The sequence below is a fragment of the Diabrotica undecimpunctata genome, chromosome 4, assembly GCF_040954645.1.
Source record: "Diabrotica undecimpunctata isolate CICGRU chromosome 4, icDiaUnde3, whole genome shotgun sequence".
NCBI lineage: Eukaryota > Metazoa > Arthropoda > Insecta > Coleoptera > Chrysomelidae > Diabrotica > Diabrotica undecimpunctata.
Genome location: NC_092806.1, coordinates 51,700,515 through 51,722,261, shown reverse-complemented (window position 1 = coordinate 51,722,261; position 21,747 = coordinate 51,700,515). Strand labels below are relative to the sequence as shown.

The following is a 21,747-nucleotide window of genomic DNA, read 5'->3' as shown; positions in this document are numbered from 1 at the left end:
TTTGCTATCTGCGTTAATACCTCGGTCACTTTTGTTTTGTTGCGGATCCAAGTATTTTTTTTCTTGTCTGATAGCCGGATGTTCAGCATTTGCCTTTCCATGGCTCTTTGGGTCTTTGCTATTTTTTCTATGTTTTCCTTTGTAAACGTCCAAGTTTGAGAACCGTAGGTGAGAACAGGAAGTATACATCGGTTGAAGACTCTTGGTTTTTAATATTGGGGGTATTTTCTATTTTTTAGTATATAGGAAAGTTTTCCTAAGGATACCCAAGCCAATCGTATCCTTCTCTTTATTTCTCCGGTCTGATTTTCTTTATTTAATTTTACTAGTTGTCCCAAATATACATATTCCTTTACTTGTTCTATAGTTGTTTGTGCAATTGTAATTATTAATTCTTCTGGTTGGTTGGACATAATTTTCGATTTATTATAATTCATTTGTAGACCTGTTTTTGTTGATTCGCTATTTAATTCATCCATTATATTTTGTAATTCTTCCCTTTTATCTGTTACTAATACAATGTCCTCTGCATATCTCAAGTGATTCAAGTATTGGTCATTTATCTTAATACCCCGTTTTTCCCATTGTAATTTCCTCATAACGTCTTCCAAACCTTGATTGAATAGTTTGGGTGATATGGTGTCACCCCATCTGACTCCTCGCCGTATCTTAATGGGCTCCGTTTGTTCAACTATTTTGATGGATGTTGTTGCTTGATTATATATATTGGAAATTAAATTTTCTCCCATTTTGTAAAGACTTCTTTACTGCCCAATGTTCCACCTTATCGAATGCTTTTTTATAGTCTACAAATGCCATATACATTGGGATTTAATATTCGTTGGCCTTTTCAATTAATATTTTTATCGTAAGCTGATGGTCGCTTGTATTGAATCCTTTTCTAAAACCAGCTTGCTCTCTTGACTGGTAATTATCTAACTTAGTTGTTAATCTGTTTGTTAGTAGTTTAGTTAACAGTTTGTACATTACATTCAATAGCGTTATGGGCCTATAGTTTTTCAGATCTTTTCTATCGCTTTTCTTAAATAGTAATAGTGTTATTGCCTCGTTCCATGTGGTGGGTATTTGTTTTGTGTTCAATATTTTATTCATTAGTACATAAAGTACTTCCACTGTAGTTTCCCCCCATTTTTTAGCATTTCCACAGTTATTCCATCTTTCTCAGAAGATTTGTTATTCTTCATTTCTTTGAGTGCCTTTTTTATTTTATTTTTACTGATTTCTGGTTCTAGGTCAGAGTTAACGTTCTTTATTTTCAGTTGTAACTGATTACGGATTTCTTGGATTGGTTTTTGTTCTGTTTTATAGAGATTTGTATAATATTCGTGCGTTATCTGTAAATTTCTTTTATATTGTTGGTCTCCACTCCTTCTTTGTTCATTATTCTATTAATTTGTATGTTTCCCAGTTTCTGCTTTAAGCACTTCATGTTTCTATTTTTTTCAATTGTTTTCTCTATCTTTATTCCAGTACTCTCCGTTTACACTCCTTGATATTTTTTCTAATAGTTGTGTTTATTTCTTTGTATTCCATTTTATTTCTGTCCCCTTGTTCTAGTAATGTTCTTCTTGTGTTCATAAGAATCTTTGTTTCCTAGGATATGAAACTTTTTTTTGTTGTTGTCTGTGCTATTTCTTTACCCACTTTCATTAGAATTTCAGTAACTATCATGTTTATTTAATCGATATGTTTGTGTTCTATATCTTTCTTGGTCGGCAATATTTCCTTTATTCTCTCTTCGTACGTCTGTTTTTTTTTGTTTTAGTTTTTTCATGTCTAATTTCTGATTATTTTCCATTTTTTTTCTTGTTTCAAATCTACTATCAATGATCAGCTTGGCTCGGACTAGTCTATGGTCGCTACCAGTTGAGAAGCGATTTAGGGCTGTTACGTCTTTAACCATGGATTTTTGTGCTGAAAGAATATAATCAATTTCGTTTTTAGTTTCACCATTGGGACTAATCCATGTCCATTTTCTTTGGGGTTTTTTCTTAAAAAATGTATTCATTGCATATAGTTGCTTCTCCTCCAAGTAATTCATTAATGTGTGTCCTCTATCATTTCTTTTGCCGTATCCATGCACTATTAGAAATAGTCTATAAAATACTTGCAAAAATTATTAGGAAAAGATTAATGGAATAGGAGAACAGAGTTAACGGAGAATGACAGGGAGGGTTTAGATCAAGAGGAACAACTACTGATCAAATAAGTTTATTGAAATTAGTTTTAGGATAATAGATACGAAACAAAACTTAGGATTGCACATGTTATTTATTGATTTTAAATAGGCATACGACTCCACAAAGAGAAGAATGCTATATGAGGCCATGCGAATATCTGAAATAAAAGAAAAGCTTATAAGGCTAGTGAGAATGATGATTTCAGGGCAGTTCACAGTGCATGGATTTTTAAAACAAGGATATCGCTATCGCTATCAACGAATTTACTCAACCTCAACAACAAATTGCAAAAAGATCAAATATTAGTACAAACAGGACTATTTAGAAAGACTCAATAGCAAGAAACCGTGCATAGCGTACTCGGTTGATGTGGTGAGACTATAGTTTATTTTTATGAACGAGAGAGTAATTAGCATAATTTTAACTGGTAGCTCCGACCACTCCATGGGCGTGCTCAAGATTAATTGAAAAATTACTTTGAATAATTGTAAAAAATAAATGAATTATTTCAGTGTTATAAAGTGTTATGTGTATGTAAACAAAAGTGACCTCTTTTATCACACACTATATTAGAACTGACTGGCCTACATTAAAAAGGGTTTTAAAAAATTCACATTTTTTTTAATTTTTAAAAATTACAAAAGAGAAAAAGAGTTTTTAAAACCGTCTAAGGTATGTTAAATAGATGAATAAAAATATTAATATAAAACTTACAGCTACTTGTTACAAATCCAAATCAGATTCAGAAGATGAACTTTCAGAACCAAGATTTATAATAACTGGCTCGATCATTTTATCAGTAATATTGTCCAGCTTCCACATTTTTTCCTCTTCTTTAATAGTGTGATTTACTGCCTTTTCCCAGTTTTAAGGTTTTACATTATTTACGGCCTCCAAAAACAACTGTTTAACATCATGAATTTTAAAAGTGGTATTTTTTCTTGAAACTTCACTCTTTATCTGTGCCCATACCAGTTCAATCGGGTTTAATTCACAATGATATGGTGGGGATCTAAGTACTGTCATTCCACGATTTTTGGCAATTTCATCAATTTCGTATTTTTTAAATTTTTCTTTATGAAGGGCACACAACGAATAAAGTTCCTTTCTTATAGATCCGGGATGGTACGTAATATTTTTTGAACTCCTTTTGAAGCCAATTCTGCAAGTCTTTTTTTAACCACTTGGTTGTGGGCAGTCCTTCTATAAGTCTGGAGTGATAACTTGCATTATCCATTACTATTACACAGTTCTTAGGAAGAAGATCTATCATTTGTTCGAACCATTCTTGAAAGACATCAGCGTTCATGTCTTCATGGTAGTCACCGGTACGAGTTGATTCAAACGTTAATAAACCACCTTCAACAAAACCGTCTGAACTGCCAATGTGTACTATTATCAGCCTGCGTCCCTTTCCTGATGGTGGGTTTAAACCAGTAGATAAGTTATTTACAAAAGCGTGCCTTTGACTTGTAACAGTTTCATCCTGCCAAAATTTATTTGGTGTATAACCCTCGTTGATCCATGTTTCATCAAGATAAAATATTTTTCTTTTTTGGTTTCTCATTTCCTTTATGGTTCTTAGAAAATGTCTTCTCCATATGACAATATCGCTTCTTTCTAATAAAATAGACTTTCTGGGATTCTTTTTCCAGCGGAAGCCTATTTCTTTTAAAAGTTTCCATAACGTACTTCGACTCATTTCTGGGTAGTCCTTATCATCTCGAACTGAGACAAGAACTTTATCCAATGTTGGAAATTCTTGTCTAAAGAAGAATTCATGCACTTTCCGTCGAAGTCCTTCTTTAAAATGATATTCTATTTGAAATTTTGGTTTCCCTGGAGCATTACGTGGCATTTGAAAACTACCACATTTCTCTTCTTTAATAACTCTGTAAATCCTAGATTTCCCAACACCAAGTGTACTGCTAACTAACTCAACGGTCTCATCAACACTTTCACATAAACGTTTGTCTGTAAATGATTTAAAACAATTAAATATTAATGTTTTTTCATTAACTGTTAGAGGACCAATTTTTCGGCGTTTACACGGCACTTCCAAATTTTCCATAACACTAGTATACACAATAAACTGCACCTTGCAACTGAAGTACCTACTTTTAGTGAACTGTTAGGAATTTTGAATACGCCACTTGGACCTTCCTATATACAAAATGGAAAAACCCACTATCACATTTTCTGTGGAATAAGTTTAGAAGGTAATTATCTAGTCAATTACTGTCGTAGATTCCTAGAATTAAAGAATTAAATGTTTGATTGTTGAAACCCTTACTTCGTGGAATGCACTCATTTCAGATAAAATAAAACGTTTTATTTTATCTAAAGAATTAAACTTTATTTTGCAAATAGGCAAAGAATTAAACTTTATTTTGCAAATAGATAAAATAAAACGTTTTATTTTATCTAAAGAATTAAACTTTATTTTGCAAATAGGTAGGTACTTATTAAACTTTTATTGGTTATATATAACCAATAAAATAGACATCTTACATTTCTTGCAAATTCATTAGTACCTGTTAACCTCCATCACTCCGACACTGGCAACCTTATTTAGGGATTAGTAACGCTCACAACTATTGTATTCTATTCTGCTCCAACCTTTATACCTGGTGGTCATACTCAATTTAAAATTGTTTTCCTATATACTTCTGTAAACTTGTTGACAAATATCTGTTTTTCATTGAGTCACCCGTATCAACAGTTTAGGGATTTGCATACATAATTTATTGTTTTATTACTCTCTCATACATAAAAATACACTATAGAGAGAACAAAAAAACATGTAAAAAAAGTTTTCCAGAAATTTTAAGAAAAAGCGAAAAGATACGGACTAAAAATAAACCAATCAAAAACGCAATACATGGAAATGAGAGAAGACATAAAAAATGATAGCAAATATATTAAAATGAAATGAGCAGAGGCTGACTACAGTACCAAAAAAGTAACATAACTTGAATACTAGGAGTAACTATAACAAGCAAGGGAAGAGATGAGAAAAGAGATAGACAAAAGATTAATGAAGGAGAGCAGAGCGGTCGGGTCAATCAATTTATTACTGAAAGCAAAAAATGTGTCAAAAAGAGCTAAACAGCGAGTCTGCGAGACAGTAATTAAGTGTAATCTGTGCCAGCGAAACGTGGATTACGAACTAACAGAAATCGTAGAGATCTGGGAGAGAAAGGTGTTCAGAGAAATCTTTGGAGGAATACAGACGGCATATTATATTTGCGGAAGACGAACAAAGAAAGAAATAATGAGAATGTATGGAAAACCAATAATTACTGCAAAAATACGAGCTCAAAGAACTAGATGGCTGGATCACATTATACGAATACCACAGAACTAAAATGTTAAAACAATACTGAAGCAGGGACAAATGGGAAAAAAGGAGAGAAACGGTTGGAAGTAGTAAAACAAGACTTGTGAAATAGGAGTGAGAGATTGGAGAGAAAAAGTAAGGTACCGGAAAAAATAAAGGGAAATAATGTTTCTATTTCCAACTCGGAAATCGCTCTCAAAATACAAATCATAAATTATTTTTTTGTCGTAGCTGGTAATACAATTTTTTTTTTAATAATTTAATTATAGCTTTCATATTCATAAAGGCATTTCAGACATATATTATACATTATAAAGTTAAGAACTTTTAAATGATATTGTCAATATTTTTCATGTGAGTTCATTGGACGACTTTAGTGAAGGCGAGTTCATTAGGTTATATGAAATTTACTTAAACTTTACAATATCTGCCAGAAAAATATTGATAGCGTATAATTTGTCTTTAAAAAGACAATCACACACAATTTTAGACAAAGGATTTTTGTTCTTCTTTAAAAAATTAAATGGCTAGAACTATAAATAGGAAGGTATTTATATTGCTAAATTAATCTAAAAAGCATTGGTCATTAATTTCATAATTTTTGACAGCCAAAGACTACAATACAGTCCCTGGCCAAATTATTAGACGCACTATAAGATTTTACAAAAAATGTCAATTATGAGCTGATACTAAATAGGTTTTTTCTATATACCAGAAACAATGTATGTTATTTGGTTGTCCATTTAATTGTCTATATTTTATTACCAATAAAACATCATTATTAATGAACAAGTATGTATTTATTGACTTGAAAGAAAACAGAAATAACGACAATTAAGTGTTAATATTTTGTTGAGCCACCTTTAGCCGCTATTAGAGCTTTAATTCTGCGCAGCATACTATCAAAGCAAGCTTGTACTGTCTCTTGCAATTGAGGATGATGATTCCACACGTAAATTATTCTTTCTAAGAGCTGCGTTTTGTTTGTAATCATGTCTTTAGCCACTTCTCTTTTCATCAACTCCCAAACGTTTTCTATGGGGTTCATATCGGGGCTATTACCCGGCCAATCCAACAAAGAGATATTTTGTTCTGCCAAAAAAGCTTTGACAGACCGTGATGTATGGCAGGGAGCTCCATCTTACATAAAAATGAATGGTTCCCTATTTGGAAACCAGTCTTGGAGCTGCGGAATCAACAGCCTTTGCAAGACATCTTTGTACTGGTCTTGCCGGAGCATTCCTTTTACCACATACAGACGTCCAGTACCCTTGCCGCTAATGACTGACCAAATCATCACTTTTGTAGGGTGCTTCACAGTCTGAACAACACAGTCAGGATAAAACTTTTCTCCATGACGACGACACACAAACTGAGCTTTGTTTTGCAAAATTTCAAATGTGCTTTCATCACTAAAGCAGACCTGTTAGCATCTTTATCACGCAACTGTTTGGCCCAATTCAGATAGCCATAAAACCCAAATCTTTTAATTTTCTTTGAACAGTACGTTCAGAAACATTCACATTAACATCTTGGAGTTGCAATTTTATTAATTTTGTGGTAGCAAATCTGTTTTCCAGGCAAATTTTCTTTAAAGATCTTTCTGACCTTGGAGTGAAAAAAGCTTTCTCTCGCATTTTTTCTTTCGTTTTGGGCTCAATTCTTTCCCTAATTCAATCTTCTTCTTTATGCATCGTACACTAGCTTCAGAAACCTTTAACCTTCGTGATATTTTGCGGTTTGAAAATATTTTAGTATTCACTAGGGTCTTTATCTCATCTTTTTTACGTGGTGAAAGATCGCGTTTTTTACCCATGATGAAAGCGTACAAACAGATTATTTAAACTCTGCACACGAAATAAACAAATAACTGTGTAATATAAAATTGTTTAATAAACAAACACAAAGCCACAGAGACAGGTTCGCAACTGAAGCACCTGCGAACGCGATGGGAGCAGGTTTAGACCTGTTTATGTTCCTTCAAGAATTGATTAATACAGTGTTGCCATTTATGACAAATACGAAATATACAATAAATTACCTGAATAAAAATTCATTTCATGTATGTTTTAATGTGAAAGAACTGCATATAAACTCGAATAAAACATCAAATTATTAAAAAACAGGAGTGCGTCTAATAATTTAGCCAGGGACTGTATAAGTATATTAAAAAACTATAATAAAGACAATAAAGATGTCAAAGCATCATGCTTGTTTGTTAAACCATCAAGTAGCTATTAGAGCGAACACGCGGAAGAGGAAGATCTTTAAGCAATTAAATACGGCACCAAAACCAGAATTTTTAAAGTAACATTCACAAATATAACCTTTATTACTCCAAAACTAATAATATACTTTAAATTTAAACCAGACAAGCTCACTTATCACTTCTATACAAATATAAGTATCTGTTTATATTGTCACTTCAATTAACAATTTCACAATTCGACTCTAAATTTCAGGTTTTAGTATTTGTTTTAGAGCCCTTCTTTTTATTAGTTTGTGTATGAGCACTCGTTGTTTGACATAAAACATTTCATTTTGGTAGTAAAGTTGAAGTTTATAGTTTCGGATGAAGGACGCGCGCTCACTAAAATGAAATATCTATTCATGTGGGAGATATTTTAGGGGTGTCTGTCTTAAGGTACACATGTTTACTACAAATGATGTTCATTCGGTCTGCCCAAACTGTTGGATGTGGATCATTTTTATGGAATAGTTGTGTGTTGAAAACATATGAAAACATTTGGGTCCGAGAAAGAAATATTAAAAAATCAACAGTTGTAATAAAAAGTAAAATGTGTTTTTTTAAGTGTAGGTAATATAGATATATTTTATTCAAATATCTTATTTGTAGCATCTTATTTTACAGCGTTTCCTACTAACTTAATAATATTTTGATATTGATAAAAAATGATGGTTTTATCTAATACCTATTAAAAAACGAATACATGAACTTTATGAAAAAAAAAACTTGCATTTATAAACATACATGACCACACAGATTACTAATCAGTTCAAAAAAACTTTTTTAATAAAGTGAAAAGAGTGATCGACGAACCAGGAAATTACCTACTTAACTCCTCTTAATTTTAGCCTGACTAACTTATTCACTCATTTTCTCCCTTTACAACAATTATCCACTTCTTCCCAATGTTCTGAATATTAAACATATCTCACTACAATTCCTATCACAACCGCCAAGGAAGGATGCGCCCAAACCACCGGCGATCATCCTCAAAACCATTGGAAAAAGCCAGGAGATACTGCAAAGGGTAGCAGAAAAAGGGATAGAATCGCGAACAAATTCGCTAAATGCGGAAGATCTATCATTATACAGACTAGTCACAGAGAAGGATACTTTGCAATGATCAAAATACTCGAAGAATACAATCAACAGAACTCTATTAAATACACTGCATATCCAATAGACCAAGAGAGAACAACAAGACTTGTAATTAGAGGAGTACGCGAAACTACAGAAACAATAAAAATCCACCAATAACTTATATATATATATATATACATATACAGGGATTTCCACAGTTTTCACTGTATTCCTTCACTCAACCGTTTTCTCCAATTTTTCCTGTTTAGCCAGTCCCCTTCCTGTAGGTTTCTTCTACTCATTGCTTCGTCCACTTCATCTCTGAAAGATCTTCGGGGTCTGCCTCTCTTTCTTCTTCCTATCGGGCTCCACTCTGTTATTCTATTTATCCACCGATTTTGGTCTGCTCTTCTGACATGTCCGTACCAATAACTAAACGATGGAGATATTCAGGTAATTAAAGTCTCAAAAAAGGAAGACCGAAAAGTTCTGCCACTGTTCTTAGTCACAATAAAATAAGAGGAAAAAGAAAAACTAAGAAGCTTAACAAATCTCTGCTACATAAGAATACACGTAAAAAAAGAACTACGAACAAGCAAAGAAGTTATGCATTGCCATAATTGCCCAGTATACTACCATGTGTCCAAATCATGCCACTGTGGAACTAAATGCGTCAAATGTGGCAAAGAACACATCAACACAGGTATAGTTGTAGACATTGAAGATTTTGACTACCATTAAAGAAAAATTACGAAGATGGAAAGAATATATGCAAGAATTATTTGAAGATGCAGCACGAAGTCCGACTGAAATAAACAATTCCTACGGCCCAGAAATAACAAACGAAGAAGTAACTATGGCCATTAAGTGAATTAAAGATGGGAAATCACCAGGACCTGATAAGGTGCATGGTGAAATTTTAAAGCTATTAGAGGAACACCAAATCACAGCTCTTACGAAACTATTCAACAACATCTACGAGACTGGTTACTTACCAAAAGACTCGCTACTATCAATATTCATTCCACTTCCTAAAAAACCAAACGCTAGAAAATGTGAATGACATAGATTAATTAGTTTGATGGGCCATGTACTTAAAGTACTCCTTACTATTATTCAGAGCAGGACTCGGAACGAGGGAGGCACTTTTTAGGTTTCAAGTTCTAATACAGAGAGCCAGGGATATCAACTGCGATGTGTATGCATGTTTCATTGATTTCGAGAATTCATTTGATAAAGTCCCACATGGAAAAATAATCGATATCCTAAATACATCAGGACTCGATGGTATGGATATAAGACTGATCTCAAACTTATATCTCCAACAAAAAGCAACAGTACGATTAGAAAATGAACTATCCGAGATCTTCAAGCGAATGCACAAAGGACAGAAATACTGATCCAAAATGCGCAAACTGTGGCGAAGCCCACACTGCCAATTACAGAGGATGCCCCAAAGTACCAAAAAGAAGAACACACACCCCCATGCACCAATAAGAAGCAAAACAGTGGAATATGCACCAACAACTAAAAACAACAACAAAAGCTCTACCCAAGCAGCAAAGAAGAAAGAAGAACCAAAAGAAAATTATGAAGTAGCATGAAGTAGCGAACCTCATGAAAATCCTGCACGAACAAATTAAGAACTTCACTAGCAAATCAACGGTGTACTGAGCGCAATGGGCAGTATCGGTGTAAACGGAACTCTCTAATCGGTTGGACGATCTGAAAATAGAGTCATGGAATTCTGGAGGGCTAAGACAGAAAATTAAAACTTTTACGAGTTTGCCAACAGACTTAAACTAGACACCATAGCTATACAAGAAACTAAGATGACGAAAAAAATAAAAACAAAATTTCCAGGCTACGTTGTCTACAGAAATTACTACAGGGATAATTCAGGAGGTACGGCCATACTGGTGAAAAAAGAAATCGAACATCAAGCCATTCCTACACCAGATGGTCTGGCCACTATGGAAGCCACTATAGTAAGGATCAAAACGAGAAACGACATGCTGAAAATCGTTTCGTCATATGTTAGACCGAAGACTGTAAAAAAAAACAGAAAAAGAAGAAGAGCCAACAGAACAAGAAACCAAGAAGATAAAAGAATTACTAACAAACTGAACACGGAAGTCAAAACAATTAGAAGAATGCAGGAACGAAACCTGGGACAATTATATCCAGCAACTAGATCCAAACAAATCCGCGTTCTGGTAGCTATCAAAAATACTAAGAAAAGACAAAAAACCTATTTCACACCTACATGGGGAAAATGGAATAGTGTACACAGACACAGACAAAGCGGAAGTAATGAAAAACACTCTATAAAATGGATTTTTGAAGAACTATAATCCTGATGAAGATTTAGACTTCACAGAAGAAGCAGAAAGAAGATATAGGAATATAGAAAGAAGGAAGGATAACATAGGTATTACTCACATCTCCCCTGAAGAAGTGAGACAACTGATCACGTGTAACAACGCCAAGAAAGCTCCAGAATCGGACAACATTACGAACAGAGCTCTGAAAATCTGCCAGCAAAGAACATCTTAAGACTAAGATACTTTCCTGACATATGGAAGGAACCAAACGTAATAATCCAGATCTTAATCCAAAAACCAGACAAAAATGGCACATTTCCACAAAACTATCGACTAATAAGCTTATTATCAGGTATAAGCAAAATCGTAGAGCGGATCATACTAACTAGACTGAAAAAAGAATCAGAAGCAATCGGAACAATACCGGAAGCACAGTTTGGATTTAGATCCGACACTCGTGTGAACTTTAGGCTCTGAGACTAACCGAATATATCACGAAAGCGTTCAATGGAAAGAAATATACAGCCTTTCTTGATGTCAGTAAAGCTTTTGGTAGAGTATGGCACGAAGGTCTGCTGTATAAAATGAGCGAGTATGTTTATAGCGAAGCGATGACCTATCTCCTCTCGTCATACCTAGCCGACAGAAAGTTCAGAGTTCGGGTTGGGCCAATCCTGTCCGAAGTCGGGACTATGGAAGCTGATGTGCTACAAGGGGCGGTGCTGTCGTCATACATATACACCATATATACGGCAAACACATCGTCTGAACTCAGTTCGATGCTACACTTGTACGCAGGCGATACAACTATAGCTGCTAGCAGTAGTAAGTCAGATCTAGCTACGAGACACCTAAGCACTCAACGAACTTAAAAATAATAAATTCAGTCACTCATTGGAAGAAAAGCTCCTATAGCTACCTTAAATTAGGTGGCCTAACCACACAAAGTAAAACAGAGGATGTCCCATTACCCAGGGCATCCAAAGTAATGCTCAGTAGAAAAGCCTCCTTGTTTGTTATGTCCTGCGATGGGGAAGGATGGTTGGTTATAGCTCGGAGGTCAGATAGGTACCGCTCCATTAAGGGGTCTGACCGGTTTGATCTTCGGACATTCGGGTCCCACTAATCCATTGGAATACACATGTCACTCGTAGCTGGGGTTTGTACAAATTCTGTGTGTGCATTCCTATCACATATTACCTAAATCGAATATCAAATCACTGCTATTTCAAAAAGAGTTTTATGAACCTTTACAACTAGAACACTTTATAATCTCTTTGATTATTTTGAAAAAAATTTGTTTCATTACATGCTCATTTTATTTTAAATAACATCACAATCCATTCAGTCACTTAACAATGTTATCTCAATTTAACAATAATCACCCAATCATGCATTTAACTGATACACTGCCACTTCAAAAAGTACTAAGATCCATTTTCATTACTACAACTTTTAATATTTAAATTTCTTGAACTGAAAATATTGTACTTTAACAATACAACCTTATACTATTAACTAATTATATCTCTATTCACCATTCCAATTTAATTTGTGCCACTACTACATTGATGTCTGTAGCCCCTTTAATGTTTTAAAAAAATAAAACTCCTTTCTCTTTTAAAAATATACACATTTTCTCAGTACCAAGAATCGTAGATTACCCATAATATATTTTATCACACTTTTCAGTCAATGCAGACATTAGAGAGTTATTGAAGAGGTGATTTATCCACATACAATAATTGTTTTCGGGCAGAACATACCTACCTTTAGTTTAGTCAAATATTTCAGTTATTTTTAGTTAGAGTTATTTTTATTATTAAATAAACTTAAGATTTATAATTTAAAATCGCTACTAATTAATGTTTTTTACTATAATATATCTTAATTTATTCAATAATTTACTCTAACATCAGAAATTATTAAAATAAAATATTTCCGAGGTCATCCGTATAATTATGTTGAAGTCAAATATCCACGTCTAAGAACTAGCTTTACCTCGTACTATCTCACAATTTAATCTATCTTCTATCCTTTCCGCTATTTTGCCGGGTTGTAAGACACTCATCACTGTATATATATATATCTATTGGTTCTTCCACATTGTAAGATGAGTATAAGAATCATCATCAACTAGCCTCTAACGTCCGCTGCTGAACATAGGCCTATAGCATGCTTTTCCACTTAGTCCGATTTTGCGCCATCTGAATTCAATTTGTAGTCATTCTTTATGTCATTTATCCATCTCGTTGGGGGTCGACCTCTATTTCTGTTAGCTTGTATTCGGAACGAGAGTATAAGAATGTGTAAGTGAATTATAGAATTCTTTAAATAACAAGTTAATTAAATTGAACGTTTTACTCCTTTCAATGATATTATTTTAATTTTTAATCTATGATTAGCCATATAAGTAACAAATAGGAGCCTATATTCATTTACAGGTAATTTATATTATACAAAAATATTTAATGTCATTTGTCAAAATAAAAGATTTCTTCAACAAGTTAGCAATAACTCTCTTTTAGACATGAAGAATTTTATACATTATTGAAGAATCCAGTAATATTTTATATATAATTGGTAGTAGACTTATTGGTCTGTAGTTGTTGATATCCTCTTTGCTACCTTTCTTATGTTTGCTGTATTCCAGTGGTCTGGTATGGATCTTGATCTTAGGCAGTTTGCTTTTCATTTTTTTAATTGTCGATTCTACTTCTTCCGGAAGGATTTCTGGTACATTTTTTTCGTTTCTGTCTACAATTCCGGTGTTTTGATTTGTTATGGTGTTCTAACCCATTGATAATAGTGGGGAAACAGTCTATTTTTTTAAACAAAAATTTTTACGGTTACTGACCATTCGATTAAAGTACAGGAATAATTTGGTAATTTAGTAAATCTAAATACTTAGAAAAACAGAAATTCAATAGTATAAACATTATATTTCGTTTCGTATAGTACGCTTTAGAATTTACCACCCTCTACATAGTGATTATATACAACTAAATCATTTCTAATTATTTTATTTTTTAGTATCCGAGGGAATTAACGGAAATTGTGAAGACAGCGTTCAATGCTACACAAAGACACCTAATACCGTTTGTACAAACAATAAATGTGTTTGCGAGGGTATGCATGAATATGAAGGAAAGTGTTACAAAAGTGTTGGTAAGTTTTACTATTCTTTAGCTAATAATTTTCTATTTCTTAATAATCTTAATGTACAAAAAGGGTGTACATATGTGAAATTATGAATATAATTTCAGTTAATGAGGACTGTATTACATAGGGCCGGTTCAAATAAATTAGGATATGTGGTAAAAGGTTATAGCAAATTAAGTTTATACAAAGTCTTACCAATATTTTTGCTCCACACACCGTTTTTGCGGTATTTTTCGCGTAACTATAAGCGAGAGAGTTAGAGTGGAGAAAAAGAGCGGTACATCTGTATTAAGCGATAGGTAACAGGTTAGAGAGGGTATACGTCTGCCTAGCGAGACTCAGCAGACGAAAGAGCAAACGACTGTCCGTAGCAACAATCAACAATGAAGAGCGAGTCTTTCTTCTTGCTATTTTAAAACTGTCTGTATTTCTAAAGGAGGGGAGGTTGAACTGGAATAGGAAGGGTTATCAAGGGTTGGACTAAGGTAATGCTTGTAAAATTTTGGTAGAAGGATAGTTAATAATACAGTGAAAAAATGAGATGATTTTTCGCATGTGAAAAAATTGAACACTTAATACACAATAAAAAAAGTATAGGAGGAGGGGAGGCCTGCTTTTTACCTTTACCTCGAATCCAGACTAAAAAAAAAATTGAGCAAACCTATAAATTTCATTTAAAATTTTATTTATATTACTAGAATGTGGTTTGATTCTAACGCATCGGGATTCTAGAACGTATGATATTCTACTAAAATGCATGTTCACTACTTCGTAACACAAAGACTTCGATCTAATAGTAGTCATCGTTTCTCCAAGGGTGGTAACAATTGTTAGAATTCGATCAGTTGTTATCTCGTATATCGCTATACGTTCATTATGCCCTTCATTTTCTATGTCACATGCTAGGATTCGGCTAGTTGTTTATTTTGTACTCAATCAAAGGTCTTCTTCAGGTCAGTAAAGCAAATTTAACCTTATAGTGTGTCTGTTATTATCCATAGTATCATGTGATATCTCGTATGTCACTATACGTTTAATAATAACGAAGATAAGGTTTGTACTCTTTTAGTAGTCACCTTGTTTGTTTTTTCTATTTTAGTATAATTCTGATCACCTTCCCTTTCTTTTAACATGTTACACGCTCTAATCGGACTAATAACAATGAATATATTATTTAATAACGGCGCTGGGACTGTCGTTACGGATAGACAGACAGACATACGGAATAAGCAAATTATATATATATATATATATATATATATATATATATATATATATATATATATATATATATATATATACAGATTGAACCAATTTAAAACGGAACATACAATTTAATATATGTCTGTTTGAACTGCATTTGAAATAGTGGACCAATATAAAACTTGGACAAAAATAAATACATACCCGGTGATAGACATTGTATAAAATATCGTTCAACTATCTGTCTCCTTTAAAGGAAAGAAGAGCTTGCCTAATAGTCGGAGAGATAGAGCCGAAATTTTGAACTGATCATTAATATGACATTTCTCTATTGGAATATATTCATTGTAACTGGGTTAAGACTTTGCCTTACAGGCGGACGTCCCTCGTGGTACAGGGGGTGGCTATACAGGGATGAAGTTGAAATTTTTTTCGGAAAAATTAACGATCGATAATATGGCTGAAAATTTGCCCAGAGTAAGATCTTGGTATAACTAGACGAAATCCCAAAGGGCGGACGCGAGAGTGGATACATAAGGGGTGGCGGACAGGGGTGAAGTTGCAATTTTTTGGGGAAAAATTAACGATAAGTAATATGTCCGCCATTTTCATGGCTTATTATTTAGCCCCTAAAAACTCTAAATCCAAAAGGGCGGACAGCTGGGTTGGTACAGAGAGCCACAAAACGGGGTCAAATGTACCACTTGCCTGCGCATTTTAGGTCTCGGTAACAATTTTCAAACTAATTTTATTATGATATTTTTATACCGATTGATTTGAAAATTTGTATGCTCACTTCTGTTACTATTCTGAGAAGCGTCAAGTAGAGTTTTCCTCAAAATTTTCCAAAAAAATTTCCGTAAATGAAAATTTTCGTAATTTTTTGAGGTAAAATCTAATTTGTAGAATCCTTTCAATTTTCTGTAAGTTATACCATGATTTTTTTCCAAAAATTTTCAAACGATTTATCCGATAAGAAAAAAAAATTTAGAAAAACTTCGTCATTTTTCTCACTCTCATTGATGTTATCACATTCATCATCTTCGTCACTTTCACTTTCAATAATATCACATTCATTATCTGCTTCATTTTCAACCACTACTTCTCGAACTGATTCTGGCATCTGAGGTCCACTAAACCATTTGAATTTATATGTTTCATCTTCAAACTCCCAACCATGTTCTTCAACAATCAATTCTGTTGGTATTTTTTTATGAGCATTTGTCCAAATATTTGAAATATAATGAGCTCGCAGTAGATGTTGGTGTAATTCATCTTGACATGGTGGTAAGCTTAAAGCATCGAAATTTTTTAGTTTTTTTTAAGGCTCGTTCACATCATGCAACTTATACTGCCGGTTAAATAGTAAAAATCTGACATCGTTTACTTTTCTTTTTGGAATTGTTCTCGTCAGTCCTGTTCCATATAAGTGACTAAGGTTTCAAAAACTTCATTACAATCGAAGTCAGTTTCACCAAGTTGAATAAAAGCATCTTGATACTTATTACATTTAGCGCATGCGTCTAGAATTACTGATCTAAATGAACGCGCATCATTATTATTTTAATATTTTAAAATAATAATGATGCAAAATTAATGCCCAAACAGCATTTGTAAAATTATAATTAACTAATAAAAAAAATTCAATCAATTTGAAAGTTAAAAAAAATATTGAAAATATCTACAAAGTAAATTTCAAAACTTAAAAAATTGATAATTCCACTATTAAATTGATTTTTATTAATAATTATTTGTAAAATGTTAAAGGAATTCTACAAATTGAATTTTACCTATTGATAAATAGAAATAATATATTTTAATTTGATTATTAATGTACTAATAAATCAAATTTTTCTTATATCTGAACAATCATTATTTATGCAATATAAATTTAAAAACCTTTTTATTGTAATAAAAAATAAGTAAAATTACTATTTGTTATACTAAAAATATTTAATAGTTAACATTATAAATTCGGCTCTATCTCTTGGACTATAAGGAAGCGATAAGTGGTCTGACAGCATAATAACTGCTTGTTTAGTATAGTTTTTTCAGTGATTCTAGGCAACCTATTTGGAGGTGGAGTTTTGACTTGTTCTTGAATGAGTTCCGAATCCAGTAGCCCGCTGAAGTATTGGATTTTTATAATATAATTATTTGACAACCTTTTGTTGGCCAACCACCTAGAGCGGAGTTGAGCCGAAATACATTGATTTCGTATGTTCCGTTTTAAATTCGTTCAATCTGTATATATATATATATATATATATATATATATATATATATATATATATATATATATATATATATATATATATATAAATATACTGTCATGTGATATTTCCTATGCCGCTATACGTTCATTAATAACGAAGATAAGGTGTAGTGCCCTTTTGGTAGTCGCATGTCTTCTATTGACGATAAAATATTTTCGTTGGAAAAAGTCGCTGTCGATATTTCGTCTTTTGAAGAAAATATAAAACAGGTTGAAAATATTTTTTCTTTTGAACAAAAACTAAATGACATTTAAAGACATAAGATAAATCCGATCAGCTACAGTAAACGCAAAAACGACGAGACAAAATGTAAGTTGGAGCCCTGGTCAACATTTAAAGTGAGTGGAGGTTCTGTTTGTGCTAAAGTCCCATTTTTCAAAAGAAAATCGTCATGGAATAACTACATGCAACAGTTCGAATCAGCTGCAAGAGTGAATGTATTATCTGAAAAAGAAAAGGCTGTATACCCGACTATTGCTCTTCGAGGAGATACCTTGGATCTCTTCGAAGAGCAACTTGGCTTCAGATGAAAACCGTAGAGGAAACAGATAATTTCCAAAACCTTAAGAAGAGACTAAGCATGTGATAATGTCCAACAATGTGCTTATCCAACAGATCCTGAAGACATGATAGAAAAGTTGGATGTTTAAACATTTATTGATGGTCTTCGTGATCATGAAAAGCAGAGAACACTGCGATTAACCTGTCATAAGACGCTGGTCGATGTCTTATCCGTCGCCCTCGAATATGAATCAGCTATGCAGGCCTCTGGCGGATACCACAAAGTTGGGACTGTAAAAGACGAAGAAGATGAAGACAAATTTGACCAGCGTGTCAATCTGATAAAAGCTATTGCTTAGAAGAAAACAAATACCGTAAGGTGCTGGAATTGTGGTGAAATGGGACACGTACAAAGTTTATGTAAGCAGCCTTGGTACAATATAAATAATATCGACTAACTCTAAAGCCATGTTGCTCAAATCGATTTTTTTTTCTGTCTTGATCATATTTTGGAGAAAATTTCAAAGAAAAATCTTTCAGCATATGCACAAAACTTATACACCTTTTCCTTAGTTTGTCGATAGTACATCCTTTTATTTTTAACTTCGTCTTCCTCATGTACCATGTCCTTTCAGAACGTTGGTTAACATCATACCTACCTTAATTTTATTGACTGCCGCGATAAATAGCATGCTTGTATCGATACCATACCAATCTCACAAGTTCTTTAACCATGAAGTCGTTCTTTATCCTGGACTGCGTTAGCCTGCTATTTTCCCTTGCATAATATTTCGTAGCAATCTATATTTTGGGATCTATCATTACATATCCGAAGTACTCCAGCTTTCTCTTTTTGACGCTTTTTATAATCTCAATAGTCTTGCTGACACGTTATAGTATTGTATTACATAATACCTTGCACATCCTTCTAAAAGCGGCACTGGCCTACTCAATTCTGGATCTAATTTCACCATGACTCTCTGAGTTACAGTTTAACTCATATCCAAGGTAAAAAAGTTGATAAACTTGTTTAAGTTTCGCAAAATGACTTCACCGTTCACAATTATTCCTTCTTGTTTTCCAGAAAGTGCATTTCTGAAAATTCTTTCGGGGTAAATATTGGAAAGCAGGGGCGACAAGAGGCATCCCTGCCGTACTCCTCTTTTAATTTTAAGAGCCTGTAATTCCAAACCGTCTAGTAAAACTGATGTTGTTCGATTCCAATACAAATTTGCAAATATGCGAACGTGTCTGCCATCCCAGCCAATATCTTTTAGAACTTCCATGAATATAGAGTGCTTAACACGATTAAATGCCTTTTTAAAGTCAATAAAACAACAGTACAGCGTCTGTACTGTCTATACTATATTGTCTGTACTATAGTGTCTGTAGATATATCACATCTTTAAGCAAATACATTCATCCTAAACAATGCCTTTCTCGTTCCAAACCCGTTATAGAAAACAAACTGTGTGTCATTCAGTTATTCCTCACATTTATTATAGATACGGCCATGTATTACTTAAAAAAAAATGGCTTAGCAAACTGATGGCTTTATAATCAGCAAAGGATTTTGCTTTGTCTTCTTAGGTTGAGCTATGAACGATGAATTGGACCAACCATCAGGTAGGTGTCCGCTGGTATAATGGTATTGAAAAAAGAAAGTTATAGCCTCTAAACTATCATTTATAAACTTGTATTTTTCACTTGGAACTTCATAAGTGAAATTCCAATTTGCCATTTTTTGATGATTCCATGGCTGTTACCTTAGAGTGTGTTATTAGGGGTACGTCGCAGTTATAGTTTATTTTTATGAACGAGAGAGTAATTAGCATAATTTTAACTGGTAGCTCCGACCACTCCATGGGCGTGCTCAAGATTAATTGAAAAATTACTTTGAATAATTGTAAAAAATAAATGAATTATTTCATTGTTATAAAGTGTTATGTGTATGTAAACAAAAGTGACCTCTTTTATCACACACTATATTAGAACTGACTGGCCTACATTAAACAGGGTTTTAAAAAATTCACATTTTTTTTAATTTTTAAAAATTACAAAAGAGAAAAAGAGTTTTTAAAACCGTCTAAGGTATGTTAAATAGATGAATAAAAATATTAATATAAAACTTACAGCTACTTGTTACAAATCCAAATCAGATTCAGAAGATGAACTTTCAGAACCAACATTTATAATAACTGGCTCGATCATTTTATCAGTAATATTGTGCCCATACCAGTTCAATCGGGTTTAATTCACAATGATATGGTGGGGATCTAAGTACTGTCATTCCACGATTTTTGGCAATTTCATCAATTTCGTATTTTTTAAATTTTTCTTTATGAAGGGCACACAACGAATAAAGTTCCTTTCTTATAGATCCAGGATGGTACGTAATATTTTTTGAATTCAGCCAATTCTGCAAGTCTTTTTTTAACCACTTGGTTGTGGGCAGTCCTTCTATAAGTCTGGAGTGATAACTTGCATTATCCATTACTATTACACAGTTCTTAGGAAGAAGATCTATCATTTGTTCGAACCATTCTTGAAAGACATCAGCGTTCATGTCTTCATGGTAGTCACCGGTACGAGTTGATTCAAAAGTTAATAAACCACCTTCAACAAAACCGTCTGAACTGCCAATGTGTACTATTATCAGCCCGCGTCCCTTTCCTGATGGTGGGTTTAAACCAGTAGATAAGTTATTTACAAAAGCGTGCCTTTGACTTGTAACAGTTTCATCCTGCCAAAATTTATTTGGTGTATGACCCTCGTTGATCCATGTTTCATCAAGATAAAATATTTTTCTTTTTTGGTTTCTCATTTCCTTTATGGTTCTTAGAAAATGTCTTCTCCATATGACAATATCGCTTCTTTCTAATAAAATAGACTTTCTAGGATTCTTTTTCCAGCGGAAGCCTATTTCTTTTAAAAGTTTCCATAACGTACTTCGACTCATTTCTGGGTAATCCTTATCATCTCGAACTGAGACAAGAACTTTATCCAATGTTGGAAATTCTTGTCTAAAGAAGAATTCATGCACTTTCCGTCGAAGTCCTTCTTTAAAATGATATTCTATTTGAAATTTTGGTTTCCCTGGAGCATTACGTGGCATTTGAAAACTACCACATTTCTCTTCTTTAATAACTCTGTAAATCGTAGATTTCCCAACACCAAGTGTACTGCTAACTAACTCAACGGTCTCATCAACACTTTCACATAAACGTTTGTCTGTAAATGATTTAAAACAATTAAATATTAATGTTTTTTCATTAACTGTTAGAGGACCAATGTTTCGGCGTTTACACGGCACTTCCAAATTTTCCATAACACTAGTATACACAATAAACTGCACCTTGCAACTGAAGTACCTACTTTTAGTGAACTGTTAAGAATTTTGAATACGCCACTT

General features: G+C 33.3%; 1 protein-coding gene across 1 annotated transcript in view; it reads left to right on the top strand.

The window, feature by feature from the left end:
- LOC140439510 (prion-like-(Q/N-rich) domain-bearing protein 25) overlaps positions 1–21,747 on the top strand; it is an 89,249-nt gene that overhangs the window by 27,744 nt on the left and 39,758 nt on the right. The window contains exon 3 of the mRNA XM_072529475.1: positions 14,227–14,361. Within this exon, the coding sequence (XP_072385576.1) occupies positions 14,227–14,361 (135 nt within the window). The remainder of the gene's footprint in view (positions 1–14,226; positions 14,362–21,747) is intronic.